Source organism: Hippoglossus stenolepis, chromosome 6 (assembly GCF_022539355.2).
Source record: "Hippoglossus stenolepis isolate QCI-W04-F060 chromosome 6, HSTE1.2, whole genome shotgun sequence".
Lineage (NCBI taxonomy): Eukaryota > Metazoa > Chordata > Actinopteri > Pleuronectiformes > Pleuronectidae > Hippoglossus > Hippoglossus stenolepis.
In genome coordinates, this window is record NC_061488.1 from 9,727,295 (window position 1) to 9,754,405 (window position 27,111).

A 27,111-nucleotide genomic window follows, 5' to 3' on the forward strand; every position below is an offset into this window, starting at 1 on the left:
TTTTGAGGTACTGGTACTTTCCTATGAATATTTCCATTGTCTGCTACTTCACTACATGTCAGAGGCAAATATTGTATTTTTACTCGACTAAATTTATCAGACGGTCGGTTACTTTCCATTTCAAGATTTTATATGTAAAATGCGATCGGTTCAAAAATAGGATGCAACAGTTCAAACAACAGTCAAATCAAAACACAGAAACGGCTCAACGTACTTTTAACACTCTGGGGCCATTTTTGAAACACTTGGAAGCCAATTCACTTTTCACACTTAAATTAAATAAAAGTTCAATGCTAATACTTTTGTTTTACTTGTAATTGAACGTTTATATACTGTGATATCATAATTTGTACACGAGCAGAAGATCTTGGCTTCTAATACCACTCACTGCTTGTTTGCAGACGCCATCATGTTAATGTTTACACGATGACAACTGGGGTTTTAAGACACTCCTCATAATAGATCGAGTTTTAAAACTTCTGCTGGAGTAAACAATCTGACTCAGGAGGTTTCACTGCATCGATAATAACACGCTTGCACAGTTTAGTTCGTGCAATAACACGAGCACGGCTCGCTAGATCACCATCTGCAGGCGGGTAAATGCGCAGTTACCGCGGAGGCCTGGCGGCTGCCTGCGCTCGGGTCTCCGGCCTCGGCCGCAGACACCGGCCGGTAAACTGCAGGACACGCCCCCCTCCCGTCCTTCCACCCACATCACTCGGATTAAAAAACACAGTGATTGACGCGGCGGCGGCGGCCAATCAGGGCCCGCCTCGCCGTGGACGCGTGCCAGAATGTGATGTTTTTGCGCGCGGCGGACCAATGGGAGCGAGGCGGGGGGGGCGTGGCATTGGTTTGGAGAAAAGAGGCAAAACAATCTTGAATCGTCCGGACCGGGCGGCAGCTGGAGATCCTGCTGGAGGCGGCGGTGGGAAAAAAACGAAAACTTTGCATGTAGAGTAGAAAGTTTAAGAGTCGGATCCAGTCGAGACAATCCCGATAAATGTATCAAACTCCAGCAATTTGCACTAAAACCTATAGAAAGCTGGTTTTCTTTCTTTAGTCTCCACTCGCCCCCCGCTCTGAAGAAGGAAAAAAAAAAAAGAAAAATGGATTCCAGATACATTTCGGAGAAGTCTTCGGTCGGGACGAGGGTCGGCGGCGGCGTCGGAGCGGACTTCAACTGCCGGGCAGGCCGCTCCGTGCTCCGCGACGCCCGGGTCCTCACGGCGGAGAAGAGCGGCCCCGTGATGCCGGTGTACACGCACGGGCCCGTCCTCTACAAATTCGTAATGGACGTCAGCGCGGCGGAGGTGAAAAGTGGAAGAACCCCCGGAGAAGGGAGCGCACCGGCTCCGGGTGCTCGGATAATGTACGACGCGGAAAAAGTAAGTGACGTTCAGGCGCGTTTTCAGTGTGTGTGTGTGTGTGTGTGTGTGTGTGTGTGCGTGTGTGCGACTCCAGTCAAGTGTCAACAAACACAACATGTACCGGGAAGTTTGACAGCTTATCATGAGACGTGTGACACTCGCCGCTGCACGCCGTGTTGTGTTGTGTGTTGTGTGTTCTTTACCGGACTCAACAACTCTTCACCCTCCTCGGCAAAGTGTCGGTCATTTCGCCGACTGCCGTCTGCGCTCGACTTGATTACGTCGCATCCAGACGGATTAAATGGCGGCGGCTCGTTCTGCGTGCAAAAGTTTAGCAGAAAGGGGGGAAGGGACTTTCAAACTAGCGGCCACGCAGCCCCCTCCCCCCCGGTAACCTCAGGGTGGAGCTACAGCAGAGGCGTTGTTAGGATGGGTGGGGGGGGGGCCGGCCCTGCCCAGCCCAGAAATCTCAACACGTCCACCCCACTTTTCAAAATAAACAACATATAAGACACAGGACATCATCATCCACTTCTGTTGCTTTTTCATCATCTCCCTCTCTCACAATTATTTCTACTCATCCATTAAATATTCACAATGGTGATTTACATAGTTATATTCAGTTGTAAATGGTCTGTATTTATATATCGCTCTTCTAGTCTTATGACCACTCAAAGTGCTTTCCACACTCGCATCCATGCATTTTTACTATGAGGTTCAGTATCTTGCCCAAGACCGGGATGGAACCGCTGACCTTCTGGTTAGAGGATGACCGCTCTACCCCCTCAGCCACAGCCGCCCAGTCTGCTTCCAAAAACGTTTGACAACCTCTGATCACCCATCGGCAAAATGCAGTTGACCCAACAAGTTTTTCGACACTACTCATCGCATTTTCTCTGTGTTCGTAATTATGTGATTGTTGCAGGATTGTGACGTATAACAACGTCAGCCAGTGGAAAGTCCCGCAATAAATTTGCGGTGTTGATTGTCCAAATAGACGTGCAGTAAAAACAGACTGCAAAATAAGCTAACAAAATAAACACAATCACTATGTGCAAATAGAGTGAAGCTGTAGTGCAGCAGGACAACAAGCTGAGCAAGGTCGGACATTAACATTTAATTACTATGCAGATGTGATGGATTTGTGACCAGAGGACAATAGAGCAATGGAGGAGGTTGCAAAGATGTAGGAACCAATATGGATTATTAATTTACAAGCACGTTGAAGGACCATCTTTAAATGTAGAGATAAACTTGTTGCTCTTATTTTCATTTGTTCCTGCGGCCTCCTCTCTTATCGTCTCTCACCCGCGAGCGCAATGCATGATGGTATATATTGCTCGGTTAGTGGTCATCGGTTGTAAACCACTTTTCACAATTCATTTTGGGAAACAATAAGTCCACTATATTGGAAACAAAAAATGATTCACTAAACATTCGGACTGCATTACAAAATGGTGAACTCTCTACATAGTGATTAGTGACTGTTTCGGACACAGGCACTGTTTTTTACTTAAAGGTTTGAGTTAGATGTGTAGGTTGGCTTTCACCACATGAAATCAGAATACACAAAATAACTGTAATTTTAGTTTAGTTTATTTTCTGCAGCAGCAGTACAAAATAAAAGTCTTGATGTTGATGAATCAGTCATGGCTTCTGCTTCTATTGTGAGACAAGGGCTCCTTTTGAACTGTGACAAATTCGAACTGTGACAAACGCTCGGCCTGTCCTTTCTTATCTGATGCTCTCCTCTTCTTCACCTGTCTGTTTGTGTCTTATCCGTCTGTCGCTCTCCTCATCTCTTCTCCTCTCTCCTGTCCTGCTCCAAAAAAGGAATCAAACGTCTGCCAAGAAATATCCAACTAGATCTCTCATATTAAATGTGACAATTACTTCTTAAACATATTTTATTAATCAATTTATTTTCTTAATAGACTTATTTGAACACACAGATCAATATCACATTGGGCAAACTATTAATACCTTAATCCTGCCAAAAAGGTGCAAAATGGTCATCAATACTAATTATTCCATATGTTTTGATAGTTACCCAACACAACAACAGTACTGGATGGCCAATACAGGGAGATATTCAATACAGCAACACGTGTACATCAATCAGCACATTCTCCTCCGGTGGATTGTGTGATCTGATAATATTTATATCTACCACAACATCATCAGAATAGCTAGCTTGCCACAGAGCCCTCTTCTCTCAGCCATCTGCTACAGCAACAGACATTAACTCTTCCTCCAACTTCTCTAGCTTCGTCTGTGCCCGTTGCCTTCACCCGTTTTCCTAACAAATCCTTCTTTATTCTCAGTCTTCATGCCCTCTCTCTGTGAATTAGGTTGCAAGCTGCTACCACCAGATGCCATCAATGACAAGTAACCGGTGCTCTCTCACACAAAGTTTGCACTGCGCATGAGCCAAGTTATGGGAAGTAGATCAGCTGCTTGACTGAAACGCAGATGACCCGAAATCTATGAGCAGTAATCCGAGCAAGTGCTCTCTGGTTTTCCTTTTCATATGTGACTTAAGATTTATGTTTTTCAGCTTCTGAACTTATGCTTGCTAATAACAAGCAAACCTGATATGTATTTCAGGCTGTATTTATTTTACATGCAAGATATACAGCCACGAATTTTGCAAGTGTGTAGTTCAGATCAAACTGAAGACTGGGTTCGACGTTGGTCAGGTCCGACCAAAAATATAAATTTATGGTATTACCAGACCTAATGTTTCTGATGGATATGCATGCTGATATCAGCCTTGAAATGATAGACTGACTTTAACATTTATTATTTTCATTTTCCAGACTGGTCTTGGGGATCATAAAGACACTGGCTCCACTGGGATCCTGAAGAGGGCCAGTCCCACTCACTGCCCTGGCATCAACGGTCTTTTACCAGGTGGCTTCAAGCATCTGGACATCAGCAACCCATGGAAACAGGCAGAGCTGGCCAACAACTTCAGGGCAGCACAAGTGCAAAACGCACCACCGGCAGAAAGACAACCGCTCCCTTCCTCCCACATCCCTGTCCCCAGAAACAGGTACAGAGCGGCCATTAATCTTCTTAAACCCCTGTTGTACCTTTTCCTTTGGTTTATTTTTGTTTTATCGGTGTTGAGAGAGAAAAGACACCTTTAAGTATTGCAGTCATTTAATGGGTTTCTAACCTTACCGTGGCATTTAACCATGAGGTTTGGGAAAAAGTGTAATCACCCTAGTTTACTCTGGAGCACATAGTTATCTACCAGACCTATTTGTTTGTGCATAGCTCTAGTTCTATTCAGCCCAGTCCAGGAGCTAATTTGCTTCTGACTTTGTGGTGTTAAAAACAATCAACATTTTCATGCTCAACTCCGACCCTGTGTTCTATAACCGAGTCCTGACTGGAAATGGAATGCACCCTCTAGCTACAACAGTACAGTGGTTGGGTTATGAATGGTGTGGGGGCGTACTGGTCAACTGACCACATGTTTGGTATTCTATCCAGAATAGTTATGAAATAGGCCCTAAGCGAGCCAGAGCCGGAGATGAGGGCCACGATTGCCCCATCGCTTGACAGAAGGAAAAGAGAGCAAAGGAATGAGATAGTTACAAGATGATGGTGTTGAGTGTTTATAGATCAGTTTACTGTGTTTAGGAAAGTTTTCACTAATCAAGCAATTCAAGGGCTTGCTTGCATTATATTCTGGCCAGGCTAGCGTATGTCTCAGCGTGACGTGCTCTCTGCATGTCGGGCAGGAAGATGAACTTTGTTGTGCGTTTTGCTTGATGTCTCTTGCTTCAGTACAGTGAAGTGAACCTTTGTTACTGTTGATTCACACAAGATTTACACTGGCACATTTTTGCTCAGGTAATTCTTCAATCGTCCTTTGGCAAACATACATGCACATTTGTACTATTTCACACAGAGCAAGCAGAAAATACATCCAGGGACAAGCCTACTGTACTGATAAGGGATTATGTAACAGTGAAGAGCGCTGGGAGAGGCTGCAGGCGGTGCCTAAGCCTTTATTTTACACTGCTATTGGTTACTGTCTGAATCAAGTTGGTGCTTATACCCATTAAGCAACCGCTCTTATACATTAACAAAATTACTGGGACAGTACTATCTACAATCTCAGCAGCCCTTTATTGAATAGGCATTCAACATTCTACCTTATTTTCTGAACCACAGTATATGATTGTTTCAAAAATGTTTGGATATACATTTTGTGTGTGTGTGTGTGTGTGTGTGTGTGTGTGTGTGTGTGTGTGTGTGTGTGTGTGTGTGTGTGTGTGTGTGTGTGTGTGTGTGTGTGTGTGTGTGTGTGTGTGTGTGTGTGTGTGTGTGTGTGTGTGTGTGTGTGTGTTAGTTAACGTCACACTTGCTCCTTTCCTTCCTTTTATCTTCATCATGTGAACTTCACTGGTCATGTATGATGCGAGGGAGTGTCTCTGGGAAGCGTGCAAGACTGAACACGCTTTTAAACAAAATGGGTTGAACGATTGTGGTGAATTTATGACATCACAAAACTCTCAGAACCAATCAGAATGAACACAGAAGAGTGGAGCTGTTGGGTCAAACCCACAATCTCTACTCCACAGCATGTTGACGGCTATCTCAGGACACTGCTACAGCTATAATGAGCTCTGCGTTGACATTACACAGCTGCTAAAGGAGATTGCATAACATTATATAACAGTGTGGTCATGTCAGCCCGGCCTCGCTGCTGCTCCATTGGTCTTTCATATTAAGTCCCTGTCTTTACCCTGCTCAAATTGGCTTTTGTTTTGCAGTTGGTGACAAGAGGCCCTGCTCTCCTCTTTCACCATGAAACAATCAGCTTTTCTTTTAACCCTGAATCACTTTTCGGTTTAAACCATTTAAATACAATATTCAGTTGATTGGATGAACTTTTAAAAGCTTTGTGTATTAAAACACAACTACATGTGGTGCTCATCAGAAATTATAAAAGCAGTTTGGACAGGCACTGTACCACCTAAACTTACTGACAGTAATTGGATTTGACCGGAGTGCAACAGTTTCACCAAGTTACAGTCGCACAACGCTAATACACTTTTGAACTGCAGCGTGATGCAACATTTTTTTCTTCCAAGTAATGGTCACAGTGGCGAGGCTGCACTTACCAGCCCAGTGAGTGCGCACATCTCCGCTTGCGGGTGTGACTAATTGTGCATTTGCTGCACTCTGTGCCCTACTTTAGTTAATGCCAACCAACCCATTTATTTTCATTTGCTCCCCACCACCTTAGGTAATACCTCCGTTGTGTTTCGGGGATTAAGTTTGTTTACAGAGACCTAAGCTATAAAGCCTATGTGTTTTACATTAAAAACTGTCTCACTTAAAGTGTTGTTTGTCAGGTACAACTTTCAGTGCATTCACACCTTTTCTTGTCATTTTGCAAATGCTGCAAAGTAGGTCACTATCTTTTAGGCAAGCATGGACAAAGCTCTGAGAGGAGGAAAGAGGAGGAACCTAGATAATCGCTCACTCACACTTGTGCATATTCATCCAAATACATTCAAACCTACACATATATATTTGCACTCCTACCCATCTTATCAACTTTGCCCCTGTGTGTGTCTTTCTCTCTCCTTCCCTCGTTCTGTTAAAGTCTCTCTTTCACTCACACCCTCATAGCGGAGCTCGTTCTACCTGTCAATACTCATCAGCTTAGGATCCAGGGCACTGATAACAGAACAAAGCACAGTGTGAATGGACTGAAAAACGAGGTCTGACGAAATGAAGCGGGGAGGGGGTATTTTGTATTGATGTGAAACGCTTTTCTTTCTTATCTGTCCTTGGTCAGGTACACTGTCACCACAGTAGGATAACATGAATAGAAAACACTGAGTCTGCATAAACAGGACACCAGAGAAACCAACTGGAGGGTGGGTGTTGGGGGTGTTGGAAATGACAGCTCTGTTTTTAACATAATTACCGGCCAGCCGTCAACTCAGACTGCTCAGAGTCATCGGGAGGGCTTAGGCCGGGCTAGGCAGTTCGTTGACCACCTCTCCGTCCCCCTTCGACCACCCCGCCACCAATCCTCTTCTCCCAAAGGAGACATTACAGCCTGTTGTTGAAGGTCAGAGTCAGAGGAACAGCCACCCGCCCCCACTCTTGTCTGGGATGTTTAACCCACATCCAGACTGCTGACGAGGCCTCCAGAGTCTAGCACTCCTCTCTCAGGTGGTTATTCTCGTTTATATTTTTAATATATCAATAATATTTTCCTCTTTTTGCTTTCATGTTAGTCTTATAATTAGTTTTTCAAAACTCTGAATTTCATGCAGCTATTTCTACACTTCCTTGTTGCCGTTTTTTCCCCCTTCCAGACCATAAGAGGTTAATGCTCTTGCACTGACACAAGCAGGGGTGAAAGGTCACCCTCAATGAATGGAGTTATGCAGAGGGGGTTGGTGGCGGTAGGGCTTGTGTGCGGGTCAGATCAGGACACGAGCAGGCATCTGGCACGTCTGCTAGGTCAGCCTCAGGATCTGGGTTAGGTGCTAGTGTAGACAATTTATAACCACAGATGATTATAGCAGACATATAATCACTTAACCGTAGCTTTACTGGATCCTGATTTATGGAGAAGTGAGGATCTAGTGTCAAAGCATTTTTTTCCTATTTGATCTGTGTTTTGCAGCTTTGCACCAGGCTCTGAATCTCTCACAGAAATGAGGGCCTCTGGGAGAAGCTCCATCTCTTTCTCTCTCCGTCTCTATCTCTCTCCCTCTCTGTCTTTGTGAGTACAAGGCCCTAATGAGACATTAATCATCTGCTGTTATGCAGGGAAGACGAAGCAAGGCAAAATCAATTTCATAAGTGAAGAGTGGAGTAGGAGGCCATGAAGGAATGTTATCTGCAAACCTCCTGCTCCATTGCAAAAGTAGATAGACGAGGTTAAGAGTGGATTGATTGTATGTGTATTCTAACTCCTCACATACTTTTTCCACATCTAGTCGTGTACATGTGGGTTGTTTATCTGTGCTCAAGCACGGTACCATAGGGACACAGCGAGAGAAGTAAAATCATATCAAGAGGAAAGGAAACTCTTGTTGCGCAGCTCTGGCTCCGCTGCAGCAAAATGCTTTACCGCTTGCTCACTCACACTAATAGAGCCTTACATAAGGCCCCCTGTTCTGCCTCAGTAGCATTCAAAGATACCCCAGTCAACGTCTTTCTTCAATCAGTCTTTCTGTTCTTCTACCCAGCTCTTCATACCAACAGCAGCTGCTCTGAGGCTTGCCCCTCTGCTCACCAGCTCCTCCAAACCATCTCAGCTTTCATTATACTCCTCCTACAAAGTTTCTGGATCTGCAACTCTCGTCACTCCCTCAATAACCCTCCCTCTCTATCCGTGCGTTATAGACAAGCTATAAACGTGCCAAAAGAGTTCCTCAGTGAAGTCAGAGTTTATTTTGACAGTGTTATTTACAAAGCTTTCTCCATAGTGAGGCACGGACCACAGTATAATACAAAATTGCTCCATGGTCAGAAGGTTTTTGCCTTTTCCTCATTTTGTGAAATGTCCCCGCCTCCCTTTTTTATGTGTTGTATCTGTTCCATACATCCCATTTTCCGTTTCTCTTGGCCTTTTGCCCTCTTCCCCTTTTGTCTGAAGGACACATGCTAAATCCTTCTCAATTCCAAAGGAGATGAAGTCCTCTGAACAATGCCAACTCCCTCTCAAATTCCCTCTCTGCCAGTAAAGGGTATTCCATACTGCTCTAGAAAATAAGTTCCATTCCTATCTGCTGGCATGTATTTATCTTTCTTTTATTCTCAAACAGCCATAAACACACATCTTCAGTGTGTATGTGATATTGTTTAATTTCCATTAGTTTAAAGTAACTGTGTTCATTCACAAGGCAGGAAAATAATGGCATAGTCATCACAGGAATGTTCACTATGTTTCTATTGGCACTGAAACCGCAGATTCTCAGACATTACGCTCACAGGCCAAGGGTTGATTTTCGGTTCGAAATATTTCTTCAATGCTGAGCAAGTTCCACGTGTTGTTTTTCTTAAAATCAAACAGAAAATAATACAATTATACACTTAAACAATACATTATAACAGTAATTCTATTCTTGGTCTGTTTTATTTTACCTCTCACAATAGCAGACACAGTAGGAACATGTTCTGAATCCACTGTGCAAAGGCAGCAGTGCAGTTGCAAATGGCCTCCAAAAGCAGATCCTTGGTGGCGAAGAGTTTGCTTTTCAAACACTTTTCAAAATGTCCTGTAAGCTCTTAGTTTAATGGGGTTTGCTTTCTCCTGCGCTCAATCACTGCACTTATAAATATCCTCACACACAAACACACTCGGTGTCTTGCGCAACTCTGTCATAAGTCATCACGGTCCGCCAACGACAGGCAGTGAAATTCAGTCCAGACTGCAAAGAGAAAGAAGTCTGAGAAACGCCTAATACTTTGTACTGTGCAGCACTGAGTGGCTAACATCTGTTTTAATGCAGGTACTTTGCTTTTGTATCATACTTCTCAGATTTAAGTCGAATATGTGTCATCTTTTCTTTCTTATAGGTGACATATTTTAGCTATGATCCTTTATTGCCATTCAGACCATTAACAGTTAACCATTGTTTCATTTCAGGTAGTTTGTTTATAATTTTCCAAAATTACCCAGACTTGAGTTCCCCTCTCCTTTCCTGTGAGAGACTATTTCCCCTCATCTCCCCTTTGCTGTGTCTGTGACCCATGAATTAGGAAACATGGCTTCCTTCACGTCACTATGTAAATATGAGGGACATGAAAATTACAGTGCTTTCTGACTGCTTCCTGAGGAGCATCACATGTTCATGATCTCACTTGTAATTAAAGGATCATCGACTGCCCTGTCCTTTAGCTCGGCTGTGGAAGGAGAGCCGCACTGAACGTCTGAAATCCCCATTGATTTTCTTGTTGACACAGTTTAGTGATGTGGGCCCTTTTAATTTGGGCCTGCAAGGAACTGGGTTAATCAAAGTGTGAATGAAAAACCAAAGCACAGCATAGATTCAATGCCCAGCTCCTTCATTCAGATATTCAGCTTGAAATAAACAAGTTTTAAAGAACATGCCGCACCCAGACTTCTAACACCAGTGGGCCCAGGTCAGAGAAATATCTGTGTGTGTCTTCAAGTGTGTGGGTGTAGATATGTACGACTTTAACAATAGAGCGGTGAGGGCCAGGAAAATGACGTATCCTTGTGCTGTCTAACAAAGCTGCTGGAGGACAAAACAAGCAATTAAGTAGCTTTGGAGGTGAACAGATTGTGTTTTCCCATTCCCCCTGCTTATTCTTTTCTTTCTCACCTACTTGCACACACAAGCTAAATTCTGTAACCATTGTGAGGTAGTCACGCTTCATTTAACACTGATGTGCTAATAATGCTGCTCTCCATCAAAGTGTTGGCTATACCGTGCCGAGCCAGTCAGCAATATTCGCACAAAGTCACACACCCCTCAGTTACATATGAAAGATGACTCTTTATGAACTTTGCTATCTGATGTTCATTAGCCCTGTGTGAGCTAAAATGAAGATGTGAAAAGTATCTTACATACAGTTATTCACTTTGATTCTTTCCCACCTTGTGAATATTGCTTGCACTACTTTCTAGTGTAAGATCAATGAGCAGATGAACAAATGGAGGTGAGATATATCATCTTTTGTGAATTTTGACACATTTTTGCAGCTCTAGTTTTGAATTAGTCTTTAATTTTCCTTAATGTAAAAAAAAAAAGACATTTAAAAGTCATACCTAGTCTGTATGACTCTAAAAAGTAGTTTTGGCCAAGATAAGTTTCTTTCCGCCGAGCAGTCTCTTAAAACAGGAGCCGACACACACCCCTGGACGCCTGTGACTGCTGCCAAGATAACGTGGAGATTTCCGGCCTGGGGAGAGGTGAAAGTATCCCAGCTTAATTTTAGTGGTGGCGGCTTCCAGCACCAACATGCCACTGCACAAAGCACTGAGTGTGTGAAGCTGTTCCGTCAGGTGCAGAACCCTGATCACTTCCCAAGTAACCCCAAGAACTCTTGTAGCTGTTCCAGGGCATGGGAGTACTCTGAGATTTTCACTATCTGGTAATTTTCACTCTCCTCTAATGGACTGTGTTTCCTCCTACACTTGGTTTTCACCCAGAGATGCAAATGTTCCCTTTTTTTCTTGTTGTTCTGCTCCCTCACTTGTGATTTATGCAGAGGACAGAGCTGATCTCCTATTACTTAACAGCTTTTGCTTCTCCTCGCTCCTGTTCAATCTGCCCCAATCTGGTTTGGACCAAATATCAACACCATGGTCACTATATATATACAGACTTGTGTTTACACAGTGTTTTGTTCACCATAATTACACCATGAGGAAACGATGGAAGAACGAGGGCGGGAGAGAGAGAGAGACAGAGAGGAAGAGGAATAGAAAGGATAACACCAGTAAATGTAACATTTCCTGACTTTAATTTCCCCTCAAATTATCACCAGTTTTGTCGCATCATATCCCATATTAAGAATGTCTATCTTTAAAAACACAAAGTGGCTCTATTAAAAATATATTTTTTTATTTTGACTTCCCTTCGGTGCCTTTCTTTCATTTAGTCTGAAGACATCACACGAAGAAACCCCTCATAAACATGTTGTTCATCACATCCCCTCTTTTAGATTTAACAGTGTACTATTAACATATGGCACACATTGCACAGTTACAGGAAATGTGATCAAGATGTTGGTTGTAGCAAATGGACTATAACTAAGTGACGACAATGTTGCCCTGTACGACTGTCAGACCAAGAGCAGAGGGGAAAAAATGATGTGAAAACAGGGGATAAGTAAGGTCATCACTCTATAGGGGAACAAGGGAGTGCTATACATCTTGTATATGTAAAGCTGAGCAGCTGTTTCGGTCTGCGGGGGTGGCATGCCAGATTCCGTACATTTGACCAGATTTATTACGAGATGTAAGTGCACTACAGGGGACTTTATGTTCCAAGTACGTGCATGTCTGCGCGTCTGTGAGTGTGTGGATGAATGCGGTGTAGCGGTATGGTGATATTTCTGACGCTGGATCTGATTTAAGCTTCGGTAGCTTCACACAAGGCTCCTGTCTAGTGTCCAAACAGCATTACGCAGCCTTTAAACCTTTACAACTGTAACGGCCCCGATTGGCTGCATTTTATCTGCTGATAAGATTAATAAAGTTCAATTATTAAAGCAACACTAAGTAACTTTTGCAGAGCAACAGCAGCTTCTGCAGCCACAAACGCTTAATAATTCTGCTGTGTTGTGGTTTTCAAGTGCAGAAACAAAGTCCATCAATCTCTCGACCGATCTCTGACAGTGTAGTCCAAACCCTGTGTGGAATTCTTGATATTTTAAGTGTTCTTCACCCGAGACGTCTTTTTAACGGATTTAAAGTCAAACATCACTCAGACATTTTAAGCTGCAGACTATCACTCGGTTTGGCACCTCTGGCAAGGGATTGAACCCACACACCAAAGTCACATAGTGCAAGAAGTGTGGAGTGGGAATGAAAGAGGCACCATTCTCCCTATAACAAGTCAGTGTGACATGAAAAAGGATTTTGAAGCTGCTATTTTAAGGTGAAATCATTGTCTCCTGTTGGTTTAATTTAATTAGATTTGACTGTCCACTTATGAACTTTGGAAAAGTAGTTGACAAAACTCAGTGTGTGTAGGTGTTTCTACTTTCACTCAACAAAACCTACTGTTATAATTTGTTTTTGCTTTTATGTGTCTGACAAAAATACAAGTCACAACTTTCCTTGGGCCAAGGCTGAAAGCTAAGTCTGAAAGTTCTCCCATCTGCCTGTTTGGGGGTTCAGGAGAACGAGTCTGATCTGACCATTGTTCAGGTTTGGCCATGTTATTAATTATGCAGCTCTCACATCCAACAAATAGTCATTGTGTTTAGAAATGACAAATGTCTAAAAAAAGAACAATATGGTCCTGAGTCAGGGTCCCGGATTACTCTCTGTTTTATCATCATCTCTCCAGTGTTTTTATAATGTGCTCTTATTGCCTCCATTCATCTTGTTAACTATTCAGTTGTTGGCATTGAAGGGTGATAGAGGGGCCATTTTCCTTTCCTTATTCCCAATAGTTTCACTGCCTCCATCTGTAGGATGTTGAAACACTGATAATTTGGAGAGGGGTGAATAGCTTTTGGAGGCACTGGGCCAGAGGATCCACTGGGAAACAAAAAATGTTTTCTATATCTGGCAGTATCCAGTCTGATGGGGCCAGTTTGGCCTGAGGATGGGGTGATACACAAGGGCTACTCCTAAGGATAGGGGCCACACCAGGAAATTAAAAGCACACTCACTCCCACCATTAAAATGTAAAAACAGCTTCTCTATCACACAGATACTAGGCAACATGTATATTATGAATATTTTCTAGTGTTGTAAATGATAAGCACAGGTCTGTTTTTCACCTGGGGTCAGTTGAAAAATTATTATTTATTTGTCATATTCTTTCAATACTTATGGCCTGTAAATATATATATTTATTACCTATGCCAAAGTGGTTATGTTTTCATTTGCGTTTGTTTGTTTGTTATTTAGCAGGATTAGGCCAAAATGTACTAAGTGGTTTATCATAAAACTTGGTGGAAGGATGTGGCATGGGTCAGGAAAGAATTTCGGTTAGCATCTGAATCGGGGGATCTAGGATTTTTTTTTTTGTGAGATTGAAAATTTCTCTGAGAATAATTCATGGATCTTGATAAAAAAAGATCTGACATATTTAGGGGACTCATATTTATGAGTGTGTGTAATATGGCCCAGCTCCAAATCTGGATCTGGTGAATTTGAATGTGGTTTTATTAAGGGGACTGTTTGGCCTTGGCAGAGGTCTGCACTTTCCTGAGTGCTACTCTAGTTGCATTTTGTAGATCAAATGTGTTTGAGCCGTTGTTAAATGCAAATGTGTGTTTAAAATGCTATGATATAAACCATAAAAAATTCAAATTTGAGATGTTGTCGGTGCATGATAAGTGCGTCAGACCTTTGAGACACTCGGGTGCTTGGTGGACAAATCTCTTTCTGTTAATAGCTTGTGACAAAGCAGCTGAGGCAACAAACAGTTAATTTGAAGTGATAGTGGGAGCTGCTTTATTCGCTTAATGAATCAGACTCGGTCACGGCTGAAAATCTAACTATTAATTTGCTTAAACCGTTACTAATACTGTGTTGTTATTGTTGTTCACATTTGTGTCCAAGAAGAAGCACATACTGGCTTTGAGTGTTTGATAAGGTAAATGTATTAATTTGTTCAGTTGAGTTGCTTTACATGTCTGAATGGCTATTTATTTCAGTTTACACCAGCGTAATAATATGCGTTCAGCAAAGTGCCTCTCTCTCTCTCTCTCTATCTGTGTAGTCTAATTTGTAGGTCCCCCCGCAAATTTAAATGTATTATTATTCACACAGACTTATGAAAAAACACAAGTGCTGGCTGTTATGCATATAAACAAAACACTGTTTTCTTTGGGGGAGGGGTCGCATTTACTTCCAGGTGAGGAGTCACACTCCCTCAAAATCTGCAGCAATAATTCTTCGACACCTTTCAATGCTTTCAGCACCTCATTCTTCTGAACTCCGAATCTGTCCCTTTCTCTTTCTAGAAAAAAAAAGATATGGATCAGTTTATTTTACTGGCTGGAGTCGTTGTCTGTGTGATGCTGCCCTGCAGATGTTTGGCTTCATGGGAGTTACTAGAGCAGAGTGGCTTTGGAACAGCAATGGGCTGCTTTTGCAAAACACAGGAAACCAGGCAAAGGCCTGCTCTGGCTTGTGATGGCAGAAGGGCAAATCTCAAGAGCAGGCGAGAGGGGGAGAAGAATGAGGAACAAACTAAGAATGCTGAAGAGAACGGACTGCTTTGAGGCACTCCAACATTTTAATCTGTGCTCCAAGACTTGTTTCTTTCTGTTTAATTTGGGTTTTATTTTCCTCTTTTCTTGGCTATTTTACTTGTTTATCAAAGTCTGGGTTGTTACATCATCTGAATTCTTTTTTTTTTGTCAAAGTCAGATGGAAACAGGAATAGTTAACTATATGTAGATTTAACTTTTCCTGCTGTGATTTGATCTGGTTTCTCTTAACAACATGATCTGGTTTCTCTTAACATTCACACAATGAACAGGCAGTTTCTTTTTCGGAGGCTCAGTGGATAACACACGTCTTGTTTCTGGAGAATCAAAACCTTGAGAAAATATAATGAAAAACGAAACTGAAAAACGACTTTTGATAAGGAGGCATTTTTTTTTTCAGGCAGACGAGTCTATCTTTGTTGTCTCCCTTGGTAGAAGACGGGGAAAAAAACACTTAAGGCCGCAAGAGAAACTGCCCTGCTCTCCCTTAGCAACAGCATTGTTATAGGAGGGACTGAGAGAAGTTGCGGGGGAAGTTGCTATAGCTACAAGTTAATCTTTTTGTTTGGCCTGAGGTGACATGGGGGTAATAAAGTGAGTTACCTGTAGCTGTTAGTTAGTTTGCCCATAGACCCAAAGCATCAGTGGAGTTGTGTAATGTAAAACTATGCTCAGATTCTTTTCTCCACACATTGTCATCTCTTTGATGGTGTTACATTTAGCAGCAGTATGTTATACTTAATAGAACATTATGTAACTTATCATTTGTCGGGTAAAGTCAAGCAAAGGTGCCAAACTAATGTTCAACCGGTGTTTTTTCCAGCACTGGTCTGACATGCAGTGTGCGGCTCATACTACAGATGTAATGACCCACAATTTCACCACGTTCAGCTGTTTCCACGTGTTGTGGGCAGGGCATGCATGTCGAGTAGTGCGTCAGGATCCTCTCTGTCGTCAGCCTGTTAATTGCTTGTGCTGTGTCAACATTTTTCTCTGTGTGGAACATGCGCTACAAGCACGGCTCTGATCTAGATGCGAGATGTTGATACAGGTTACTTCACGCAGAATAAACGACCGTTCACTGACAGTTGACTTGTCAGTTTGCCGTTAAAGTTAAATATGTGTTTATATTATTGTGTCTGTATAGTTTATGACATGTAGGTCAGACACCTCGGCTGCTTGCTCCGTCTATCCTGTCCATTATTATTTTCCCAGAACAAAGCAATCCGTTGTTTGTGTTTGGCCCTAAGGCGACAGATTGCATTCGAGGATCAAGAGAGAGAAAGAGAGAGCCGTTTGTCCCAGGACTGAATAGCCATTACTCTCTCAGCCCACGTTTAAGAGACACGGCTCCTGCCTAACAGCCTCTGCCTCTCCAAGGGGTTCAGAGCCCGGGGAGTTTGGCAATGGGCAACACGGTTATAGACTGCACACACACACACACACACATGCATTCACACACTGCAACAACACAGCCTAATGCTTAACCACAGGTTTATATTTAAATTCATATTAATTGCGCATTTACAAAATCTGCTGTGTTGTACAAAGAGATCGTAGGAAAAAACTGAGCAAGAGTCGAGAGAGTGATCACGACAGAAGGAGAGGATCATAGCTGAAAAATGGGTGGGGGTGTGAAGCCTCGTATTAGGTCAGGGGCTAGACTGTTTACTGCTAGTCTTGACTATGCGTCTCTTGGCTGAGAGAGGGACCGAGGATGTTACATAATACTGTGGAGTCGAGGCGTGATGATGAGCAACGACTGAGGGATATTTGGACGAAGAGTGGTGGGTGTTCTATTAATAGTGGGTGTGGATGGGGCAGCTGTCGGGGGGGCACACAGCAGACAGACGACCATCAACACCAGCCTGGTCAGTTTTAATAGCCTCAGTTGTCACAACTTTACCTCATTATGCAGGAGGAAACCGTTTGATTACATCATACCATCGTCCGCACTTCACTTTATCCGTGTGCACCAATAATTCAAGTTTTAAAGCCTTCATCTACATCTTCATCTATGATTTTGCATGCTTTAGGACAACGCACTTGCCAGGGCATAGTCCCAGTTCCTTTTTCGAGCCAATCTGTTTGCTTTGAGCCTTGAACAGACCCACAGGATAAATTAAAGAGAGATGCATATCAGGACACGTGACAGAAAAATGTATGGCTAACAATTCTCGTGTGGTTTTGTGGTTTCCATCTCTCTCTCTCTGTCAGCCTCCCTCTCGTTCTCTCAGATGAGAATGAGAACATATGTTTTTAGAGATGAATTGACAAAAAAAAGCTTCCCCTAAGGAAGACGTCTGCCTCATGACTAAAAACATAACCCTTATGTTTGATGTGTGTATCTCTGCTGCCGTGTGCTTTTGCATTTGTTTGTGTTCAAGAGAGATAAAGCGAGAAACAGCGGAGAGAAAAGCAGCACGGAAACTTCAGCGGGTGTCACTGTGTATCCTATCTCGATAAGCCATGTTTGAAAGTTGGTTTTATTTATGTGTCTGCGTGACAGCGTTTTTCGACTCCTTAATTGCCAAGGTCACACACCAGTCTTCATGCCAGTCTGAGGCATACACAGCTGCCTTGGATATCAAGAAGTCGGCACACTTGCAAATGCATACAGTTCATACAGAGACACAAATACACCCGGTGCCTGTTTTGGGGATCACGTTGATCACATATTGGAAGGATAAGTGCTATTTAAAGTGACCACCACCAGGGCTCGGGGGGGGGGGGCAGAGAGTATTGTTGGCGGTGTACATCCCGAGTGAAAACAAGACCCACCATATTAAACTCTGCACAGCTTTGAATCATCCTGGTGAAAAATGGATAAGCTTTGTGGTCAGCCAACTCAAAACAATGAAATCCACTGATAATGGCCAGTCCCTTCCACCCTGCCTTCCTCTTTTTCTCTTGACCTTCTAAAACTCTTCTTTTAAGCAGCCTGTGCGACGCACAGTTGTTTTTCCTCTGGTAACAAGATAGAGCTTTAGTGTGTTGTACCGGACTTCAAGTGATAATCAAACTAAAATCTGACATTTGATAATGAGACATTCACACATTGTATCAATAGGAAGGAAGGTTTCTCTAAAATGTTCATCGTCTGCTCTTCCACGCAAAGCAAAAGATGCAATGTAAGAAAGGGGGGTGGGGGGGCATGGGGAGTCATGTTCTGGTAAACTGAATCTGAGCTCTGCCAAACAGGTGGGATACACATGGAGCGAGGGAGAGTGATTACATTAGGTTAGGCAGAAAACAGAGATGAAAAATACACCGTATATGAAGGTCAGTGCTCCGCAAATGAACATGTCGAGTTTTTGCGGTGTGTGTGTGGCCTGACTGGCCGGTTTGTTGGCTCTCAAAACTGATGTATTTGTGGCACTTGGCCTCGACCTTAAGTGGGCTTGTACCGTGTGTAATAGGTGCTATAAACCAGACAGATCCATGGGATTTCTTCTGTGCTGGTAACTTGAGCAGAGTTGCTGTGTTAAATATAGAGGTAAGGCCCCGTTGCCTCCCCAACAACAGCAGAGAGCCCACTATAGTACTGGGTGGGGTCGGTGTGTGAGGGGTGCAAAAACGGCCAACACGGTGGCATCACATCACCATTTTCAGTGTCAAAGTCCGGGTCTCCTCTCAGGACCTTGTTTGGAAATCTAATCCACTGTTGGAAGTGTTTCATATTCAAGTAATAAAGTGAGTCGTGAAAATCATCCCACAAAAATGCTCAGTCTGAGTCTCGACTCGTTGTTTATTTACTGCACCAAGGAATAAATGATGGTTTACAGCGCTTAACCTTTATTAGCACACAACATACAGACACACACGCACAACACTTTCTCCCTCTCTACACTCTGAGCCAGTTGTTGCTCCTCATCTCTCTCCCTCGCTCCCTCAGTGTGGGTGTGTATGTGTGTGCGCATGTGTGCCTGGCTTGTTGACTTAAGTTGGCCCATGTGTTGTGCTGCTGCCAGAGGGGAGGGTTTTTGGCCTAGTCAAGGCCAATACACGCAAAGGGGGGAAAGAAGGCGAGAAAGTGTGTGTTATATATGTGCGCGTGTGAGAGTGGGTATTTGGTTATGCATGCATATTTAATAGAGCTGGGATAATATGTTTATCTCTCGATTCAATACTCTCACAATCTTTGGATATTGTTCGAAGTAGATTGTAGATTCAATATCTATTATGGTTTGTATTGACTTTTTCTACACGAGACCATAGGAAAAAGTAGAATCATACACTTTCAGACTCATAAATAGAAGTTTTATTTCAGCAGCATCATCGCTACAAACCACTTGGCTCTGTCTTAAAGCCATAACACAAAAATCTGTCATTACGATTAACACTGAGAGGTCAGTAGAGCATAGGCCAATTAAAAAGACTTCTACCTGATAAATAAAGTGTTGTGTAGTTGCTGTGAACTTGAGGCTTCTAGTCAACAGGTGATTGGACGACAGCTGGCAGTTAGCAGTTAGCAGTTTCCATTACCGGTCAGTGGTGCCATTAAATCTGAGATATTACTAACAAACTAGTGACTTCTGACTGTCTTTCAACAAACTATACAGTTCCCCAGTTCACTGCAGCTAACAGGCTAACTTGCTAGCTCCAGAAATTTGCAGAAGATAAAATGACAAAAATAATCAAATATGAGAAAGTACGTTTTGTTTATGAGTTGCATTATTTGAAATGGAATAAAATAGGCCTTTCCACTTGGTCATTTTATATCAACTATTCAAGGAATTTACAGTAAATTAGCAATAACGGAAGTAGTTAGTATCAACAACTTAATTTGAAATTACCTATATCGGGATGTGAGATTTTGGTCATATCACAGCGGAAATATTTAACTGCCAAATACTCCAACCAGAATATGCTACAATGTTCATACCACACACACACGCGCACATACACAAGGGAAGTAAAATGAGGTTAAGACGTTCCGATTGATATAATACCTGTCTCATTAAGCACATTTGTATCAGTGACAGGGGATATAAATTTGACAGCTCAGAGCATGAATGGTGTCACTCCTCTACATAAATAAAATCCTGTTACCACACAGTGCCTGTATGTGCCTACACGTATTCATCTGCATATGTGGGAGGAGATGCTTAGGAGTTATGTTTATCATGTCATCATTAGATTTACTGTTTGCCATAAACGTAAGGTGGTTGGACTGAAAGGTTCTTGTAAACATCCATATTTGGGCGCTTGAAAACCAAGAAACCCCAAAACACCCTTGTCGTCCAACACACAAACACACACACCAGCTTTTTGTTGACAGCGACCTCTCCAGCCGCCTCTTTCTGGGCACTAAATAAAGGCATCCCCAGTTTAACTTGCTCGAAAATAAAGCCTCACATAGGAAGAAGCAGACAGATTTACTCCCTTGCCAGTGCAGCCACTCTTTAGCTTGTCCTACACTCCCACCAAGTTTAATGGCTCCATAGTTATTTCACAGAGAGGCAGGATCGTGACATATACAGTGTCTGCTCATTAGAGCGAGCAGTGAACAGGAATAGCAGGGCTATTATCTGGGCAAACTGATTTTATGATGGCAGAAGATGGCAACCATCTGCTCCTAACTTAAACACTGATATGAAAATCAATCTAATGACAACATGGGATTAGCTCCACCTCTGTCAGCCTGAGTAAGAGTCAATCAGCGAATTGCCCTCTGAGAAAGTGTCTCACATGTCATTGTCGTTGTTTATTGCTTAACACACACACACACACACACACACACACACACACACACACACACACACACACACACACACACACACACACACACACACTCTCACACCAGATGTAATGAAACTGTGGTGGAGTATCAAGGTTCTGCCGGGAAGCAGAGGAAGGAAAAAGCTCAATGTCAGGAAACCAGAGTGGGTTGGGAGGGTGTGCGGGTATTAATGGGGTCGTGTGTGTGTGTGTGTGTGTGTGTGTGTGTGTGTGTGTGTGTGTGTGTGTGTGTGTGTGTGTGTGTGTGTGTGTGTGTGTGTGTGTGTGTGTGTGTGTGTGTGTGTGTGTGTGTGTGTGTGTGTGTGTGTGTGGGAGTGAGGGATATTCAACTTTGAGATAACTCCGGAATCAACTAATAGTTTTGTTTTTCTTTTCTAATCTGTCACACATACACACACTAGAAACAGACATGCGTGACTGCAAGTGATACGCTATTAGTAAACCACTTTTCCACACAGGTCAAATGGGACTTTACTGGGACTCCAAACATGCGTTTTGTAGAATTAAAAGCATAATTTCTGTGTAGCTGACAACACGTCGTCCATGTTGGCGGCAGAATGAGGAAAAACAGCACAGAAATGTTATTAAAAAAATAGACGGGTCCATAAATCAGGAGCTTGTCCCTGGTCGGCCCTGTTCAGTGCTGAAAAGAAAGCTAATGACTGAAACAGGACACGGCTAATCTTGTTATCTCTTTATCTCTCTCCCAGACTGTGAGTGTGTTTATGCATGTGCGTGTTCGTGTTGTGCGCGTTGTGCATTAACTGCCTTTCCCCTTCTGTGTTATTCTTTTTATACTGTGATATTCTCTATGTTGGTGTTTTAGAATTGGCTGTTTTGGCAACGTTGTATTCAGAACTCACACACACACACACACACACACACACGGACTATAACCTTAAACATGTCTTCATCTTATGATTTAATGAATTACATGATGGGTACTTGCCTTTTGTCCCCATAAGGATGGTATGTCTGTGTGATGTGACAGTGTAAAGAGATGTGGATCCCCACAACATAAGTAGTATGTCGACCACAGACTCACACGCGCGCACACACACGTAGCCCATGTTTTGAGACGCTGAAGAGTAACACCAGTGTGTCTTGTGTGAACATCACTGCAGGACGTTCAGATTCCTTCATATCTGGTACATTCCTCTGCAAACTGTTTGCCCCACATCTAACACATTCTCCTCAGCGTGGGAGCTGAGACACTCTGAACTTTTTCTGTGTCATATAAAGTTTTTTAAATCTAGTCACTTCTAATGTGTTTGTGTGTGTGTGTGTGAGCAGGTACACGTACGCTTGCATATTTTGAAGTGTTTGTGGGCTCCAGAGTGAAGTTTTTAATGTTGAGTATGTGTGAGTGTGCGCACGGAGACTCGGAGTGGATGTCTGCCAGGGCTCAGGGCTTGGCTCAGAGAACGCCTCAAACCAGTTTACTCTGGTTGTGTAGTGGAGGAGTCTGGGGGCGGGACAAGGACCTCTTAAAGCTGCAGACCATGTGTATCTCCGTCTGTGTACGAGTGTCTGTCTGCTTTGTGTTAGTATGTGCGTTTAACCGTTTACAGGGTTTGGATCTGTATATTACACAAAGTGCATAGTTGCTCACCACATTGTATGGCTCTCTTTTTTAACGGGATTTTACACAAGTGCTTAAATCTTTTTTCTGCTTGTCTGTGTGTACGTGCGTGTGTGTTCTTGGCCCTGACTTGGATAATTTCCACTGTATTTAACTTTCAAGGGCAGCATGGACAGAGGTGCAAAGTGCAAAATAGAATAGATTGGCCGTCTGGTGAAGCGTGTTCTTCATTACAGGATGGCACAAAAATTACTGGTGTTCCCAGTCACATTTTTTATAAAAATGCCAGATGCCAAAGCATACTCATTACTGTGCATGTATATTATTATTGTGTGTAAGTGTCTGTTGCCAGTTCAAGTGGGCAGTATAAATAAGGTTTAGGCTGAGCCTGGACTCAGCTCAGCATGGGGTGCACTGAGCAGGAAGGGAGGAACAAGCATCTCTCTCCCTCTCGAAGCGAGGTTGCTCAAGCTGTGCAGAAACACACCACAAAACCCTTTTTACTCTGGAGGCTTTCCATTGTACACACACACACACACGCACACGCACATACTCAGACATAAGAATAGTAAGTTTCCCAGCTATATCACGTATCTGTGCACTGGCTACTACTCTTGTTGGATTTGTTTGCTACATCACATTTCTTGATATTTTTGGGGCGGCTACAGAGATTTGAATTTTTCTCTAGGGACAAGGCCTGGCTTGGACAGAACACTTATTAAAACATTTTCCATTACTCTGAGAAACTGTCCAAACAAAAAAATAATAACTAAACTGGCTTCGAGGTGAACTGGGGACAAGAGGACCCACTGATAATCCACACCTGACTGTTTATTCCTGTTTGGTCAATCTATATTTGTGTGTTTTGCAGGAAGCCCTCAGGTCACGCTGATAAGGAAGTGATGGCTGCCACCGTCCTGACCTCACTGTCCACATCCCCTTTGGTGCTCTACCCTTCCTCTGCATCTACAGGTAACACCCCCCCCAGTGTCAGCTTCATGTAACCTCACACAGCAGAAGCTCCTCCATCAAATACTGACTCATCTACCGAGTTAAACAAATCTAGGACATTCACTTCATATCATGTCAGGGGTTACTCAGTGTCATTAAGGTGAAGCAGGGGACAGTGGGAAGAAATACTCATCTTAAATCACTTGATGTTAGCTTAGCTTCGCACATACTGAGCTGCTGAGTTGTTCACCTGCTTTAACCTTATTGTTAATCTGTATCCTTCCAATGGAAAGGTAGTTTTACTATTTTTTAGCCCTGCTCCCTTATCTTTGTACGCATGCTTGTTTACCCAAGCCCAGTACTTGGTGCCAACTGTTCAGCCCTGACTTTATCACTATGGTTCCTTTTGCTGTTTCAAGTCTTGCTGCGGTTGCCATCACCATGCCAACCACACCAGATGGTCAAAGTCCTGTCAGTGTTAAATAGTTTTAAGCCCAGCATTAAATCAAATCTATTGTTTTGCTCTCAGTAAAGCAACATGTTGTACTTCATATCCCAAAGGCCCAGAGGCATCCTGATAGAAATGGCGGTACCAAGTGGGATCAAGTATAAACAAATGAAACTAGAATGGCACTCAGTAGAGCACATACCTCCACTAAGGCCCAACAGTCTCCTTAAATTCAATCGAGCAGCACCAAAGTGCACTCACTCATAGATATCAGTCACTTTAATCTGCCAGATTTTTTTTCATCAAGATCCATGAAGTATTCCCTTGGAAATATGTGAAAATGTAAAAAAAACAAAAGCCCTATCTTGCAACGCTAAAGAGAGTTTAAATAGCCTGGATCCACCCCAAAATTGAATGGGTTCTTTCTTAGTCCATGTCCCATTCCTACTCCAAGTTTCGTGGAAATAAGTTGGGTTGTTTTTGCGTAATCCTGCTGACGAACAAACATGCAAACAAACGGACAGGGATGAAAACCACCTCCTCTGTGGATGTAATAAATCTATAGCTCTATAAGTTTTTATTGTATAATTCATCTTCCAGACTTGTTTGAAGATGCCGAGGGTTTGGGAGGAGCTAAGCTTGATGAAAGATTTATTTAATACGCAGTGTTGCACAGTGGGAATGCAGGTTGACGTCTTTGATTCATCACAGTTTGGTCATAAAAATATCTGTATGTTCCATTGTGCGTCTCAACTCTTAACACCACTCACTCCACGCCTCTCTTATAATGCTTTTTATGATCGTGATTTAAACTTGTTTTTCTTGGTAATTCACAATTTCCCCATTCTGTCTATTTTAGGAACTGAAATAGATCTTTTCATGCTGTGATTTGTTTCCCTTATTGGTGTGACACATGGTTTACTATAGCGCTATAGTCGCTCTGTGAAGTGGGACACATGACTTAAAGTTCTCAAAAATAAGTATATGGAAAATGTTTATGCTGTGGGTCAGCACTATAAAGCACATGACACTATTGTCATTGCCACAATCATTCAACAACAGTTAACCTAACATGCCTCATGGTCGATGTTGGAACATTCTTCAGTGTTTCCCCTAGGTTTACAGCTTTGGGGGGCGGTGGTGGCCGGGGGGGGGCGGCGGACACGGACACAAAAACTTCAAGGAATCGTGATGTTCATGCTCACCTGTGTGTGATACAGAGAGCAGAGGAGAAATCTAAACGCGCGACCATGTAGAGACAGAAATGACATGCCGTCGTGTAAATAAGATAAATAACATAAGGCCATTTAGTTTGTTTAATAAAAGAGCAAGCTATAGACCTGTTTTATAGGAAAGGTAACCTTAAATGACTTATGTTGAGATCTGGCGCTATATTAAAAAAAAAAAAAAAATTAACTTGACCTTCCAGGGGGGGGCCGTTGGGGGGGCGGGGCGAAACACTGGTCTTTGAAAGTTATGCTTGGACTGGGGACAAAATTGAGACTCCAGTTTCTGACTGAGGACAGGACCAAGAGATTTTACTTATTACCACCCTTCAAGTTAATGTGAGGATTCACATTTGTAGCCTGTAGTACGGTTTTTAGCATCTTAAGTTGGCTTTGACCAAAAGTTCCTTGAACTTCAAGTCCCAGGAACATTTTTGCACAGACAACCACCACCATCAGTTAGCCATAGGGACTACCAGGCAAACCCTGGTGGGCTGCTGCTTCAGTGGGCTGGTGGACCAAGTTTCAACCCCCACTTCAACCACATTTAAAACACCACATTTTCATTGCATTAAGCCCTGAGTGCAGTAATCCTACACAAGTGATCTATGCTACATATTCATTTGAGCTGGGATTGGTCTCCTTACATTAATATAGGATAGTTATGGTTTGGTATAACTTAATCCAATGGGGATTAGTATGTCAAAGTGTACGTTTGGATTTTTACCATGTTTTACTACAGTGTAATTATTAAGCTATATAGATTAAGCATTATTGTATTTGTTGACAAGCCAAAGTGTTTATAAAGGGTTTGTGGGCCAAGACTAGAAATAGTAGATTACAAACCTTGTTGGGGAAATTAAAGCTGTGTTGGGTTTAATCAGTTGAGCTCAGCTAAGCTTGATGAAAAATGTCGTGGCTGTATTTACTATATGTAATATATGAAATATATTTGAATGTAAATATTAAACCTGCTGTCATAGCTCAGGACTTCTCAGAGATTTTAATGTCCATTTCTGATGTACATTTTTTTGGCCAGTTTTTATTTCAGGCCTTTCAAAGTAGGGCAGTAGAGCTTTTTCGCTGTTGATCTGAAGTTAAATGTGTGCTCTCTTTAACCTGCAGTCCCAGAGCCAGCCAGCAGGGCTTGGAAAGAGGTGCTATCAGCTAGCTACAGCAGTTCGACCAGCGGCAACTGGAGCTGGGATACCAGCGACCAATCGGTGCCCTCCACACCGTCCCCTCCTCTCTCCAACGATAACACCAAGAACTTCCTGCTCTCGTCCCAGGGTGATGATGTCAATGAGGATAACACAGAGAGCACGCACTTCATGTTTGAGGACCCCATACCTCGGAAGCGAAAGGTAAAGATGGGTGATGTGACGTGAAGTTCATGTCTTGTCCTATGTTGCAGCTTGTAACAGTGAACTTCATTTTGTAAATAGCTTCATATGTATATTCAGTGAGGTTTTTTCCATATATTTGTCATATCCCATGGGAAGCTCATCTAAAAAAAATGTTTCCCAGGCCGCATTTCGTATTATGTCACTTGAACGTTCTGTGAATGCAACATAGGTAATGCAGTACTTTTCACTTACACGCTTATTCTTTGTGAGTATTGTCAGCAGTGAGGTACAAAGCAATGTAACACCTGTGTAATTGCCCATGTGAAGTACAACTGGAATGGCCCCTCAGTAGAGCACAAACAGTCCCCTCATGAAACCACATTTAAATTCACTAGATCCAGATTTGAATTTGTATTTTCAATGCCCACACTCATAAATATCTGTTCACTCATAAATATCTCATAAAGATCCATGTTTTATTTTCTGAGAAATTGAAGAAAATGTTGAAATCTTTTTGACTGAATTGATGATT

At 42.7% G+C, this 27,111-nt stretch overlaps 1 protein-coding gene across 2 annotated transcripts in view; it reads left to right on the forward strand.

Moving 5' to 3' along the window:
• Positions 1–706: 706 nt before the first annotated feature.
• The window catches only part of slc2a4rg (SLC2A4 regulator), a 34,811-nt gene continuing 8,406 nt past the window's right edge, over positions 707–27,111 (forward strand). The window contains exons 1-4 of one of the 2 annotated variants that reach the window (XM_035159987.2): positions 707–1,388; positions 4,190–4,425; positions 23,480–23,580; positions 26,359–26,597. In XM_035159987.2, the coding sequence (XP_035015878.1) occupies positions 1,110–1,388; positions 4,190–4,425; positions 23,480–23,580; positions 26,359–26,597 (855 nt within the window). In that variant the 5' untranslated portion in view covers positions 707–1,109. The remainder of the gene's footprint in view (positions 1,389–4,189; positions 4,426–23,479; positions 23,581–26,358; positions 26,598–27,111) is intronic. The other variant, XM_035159988.2, reaches the window with a different exon arrangement.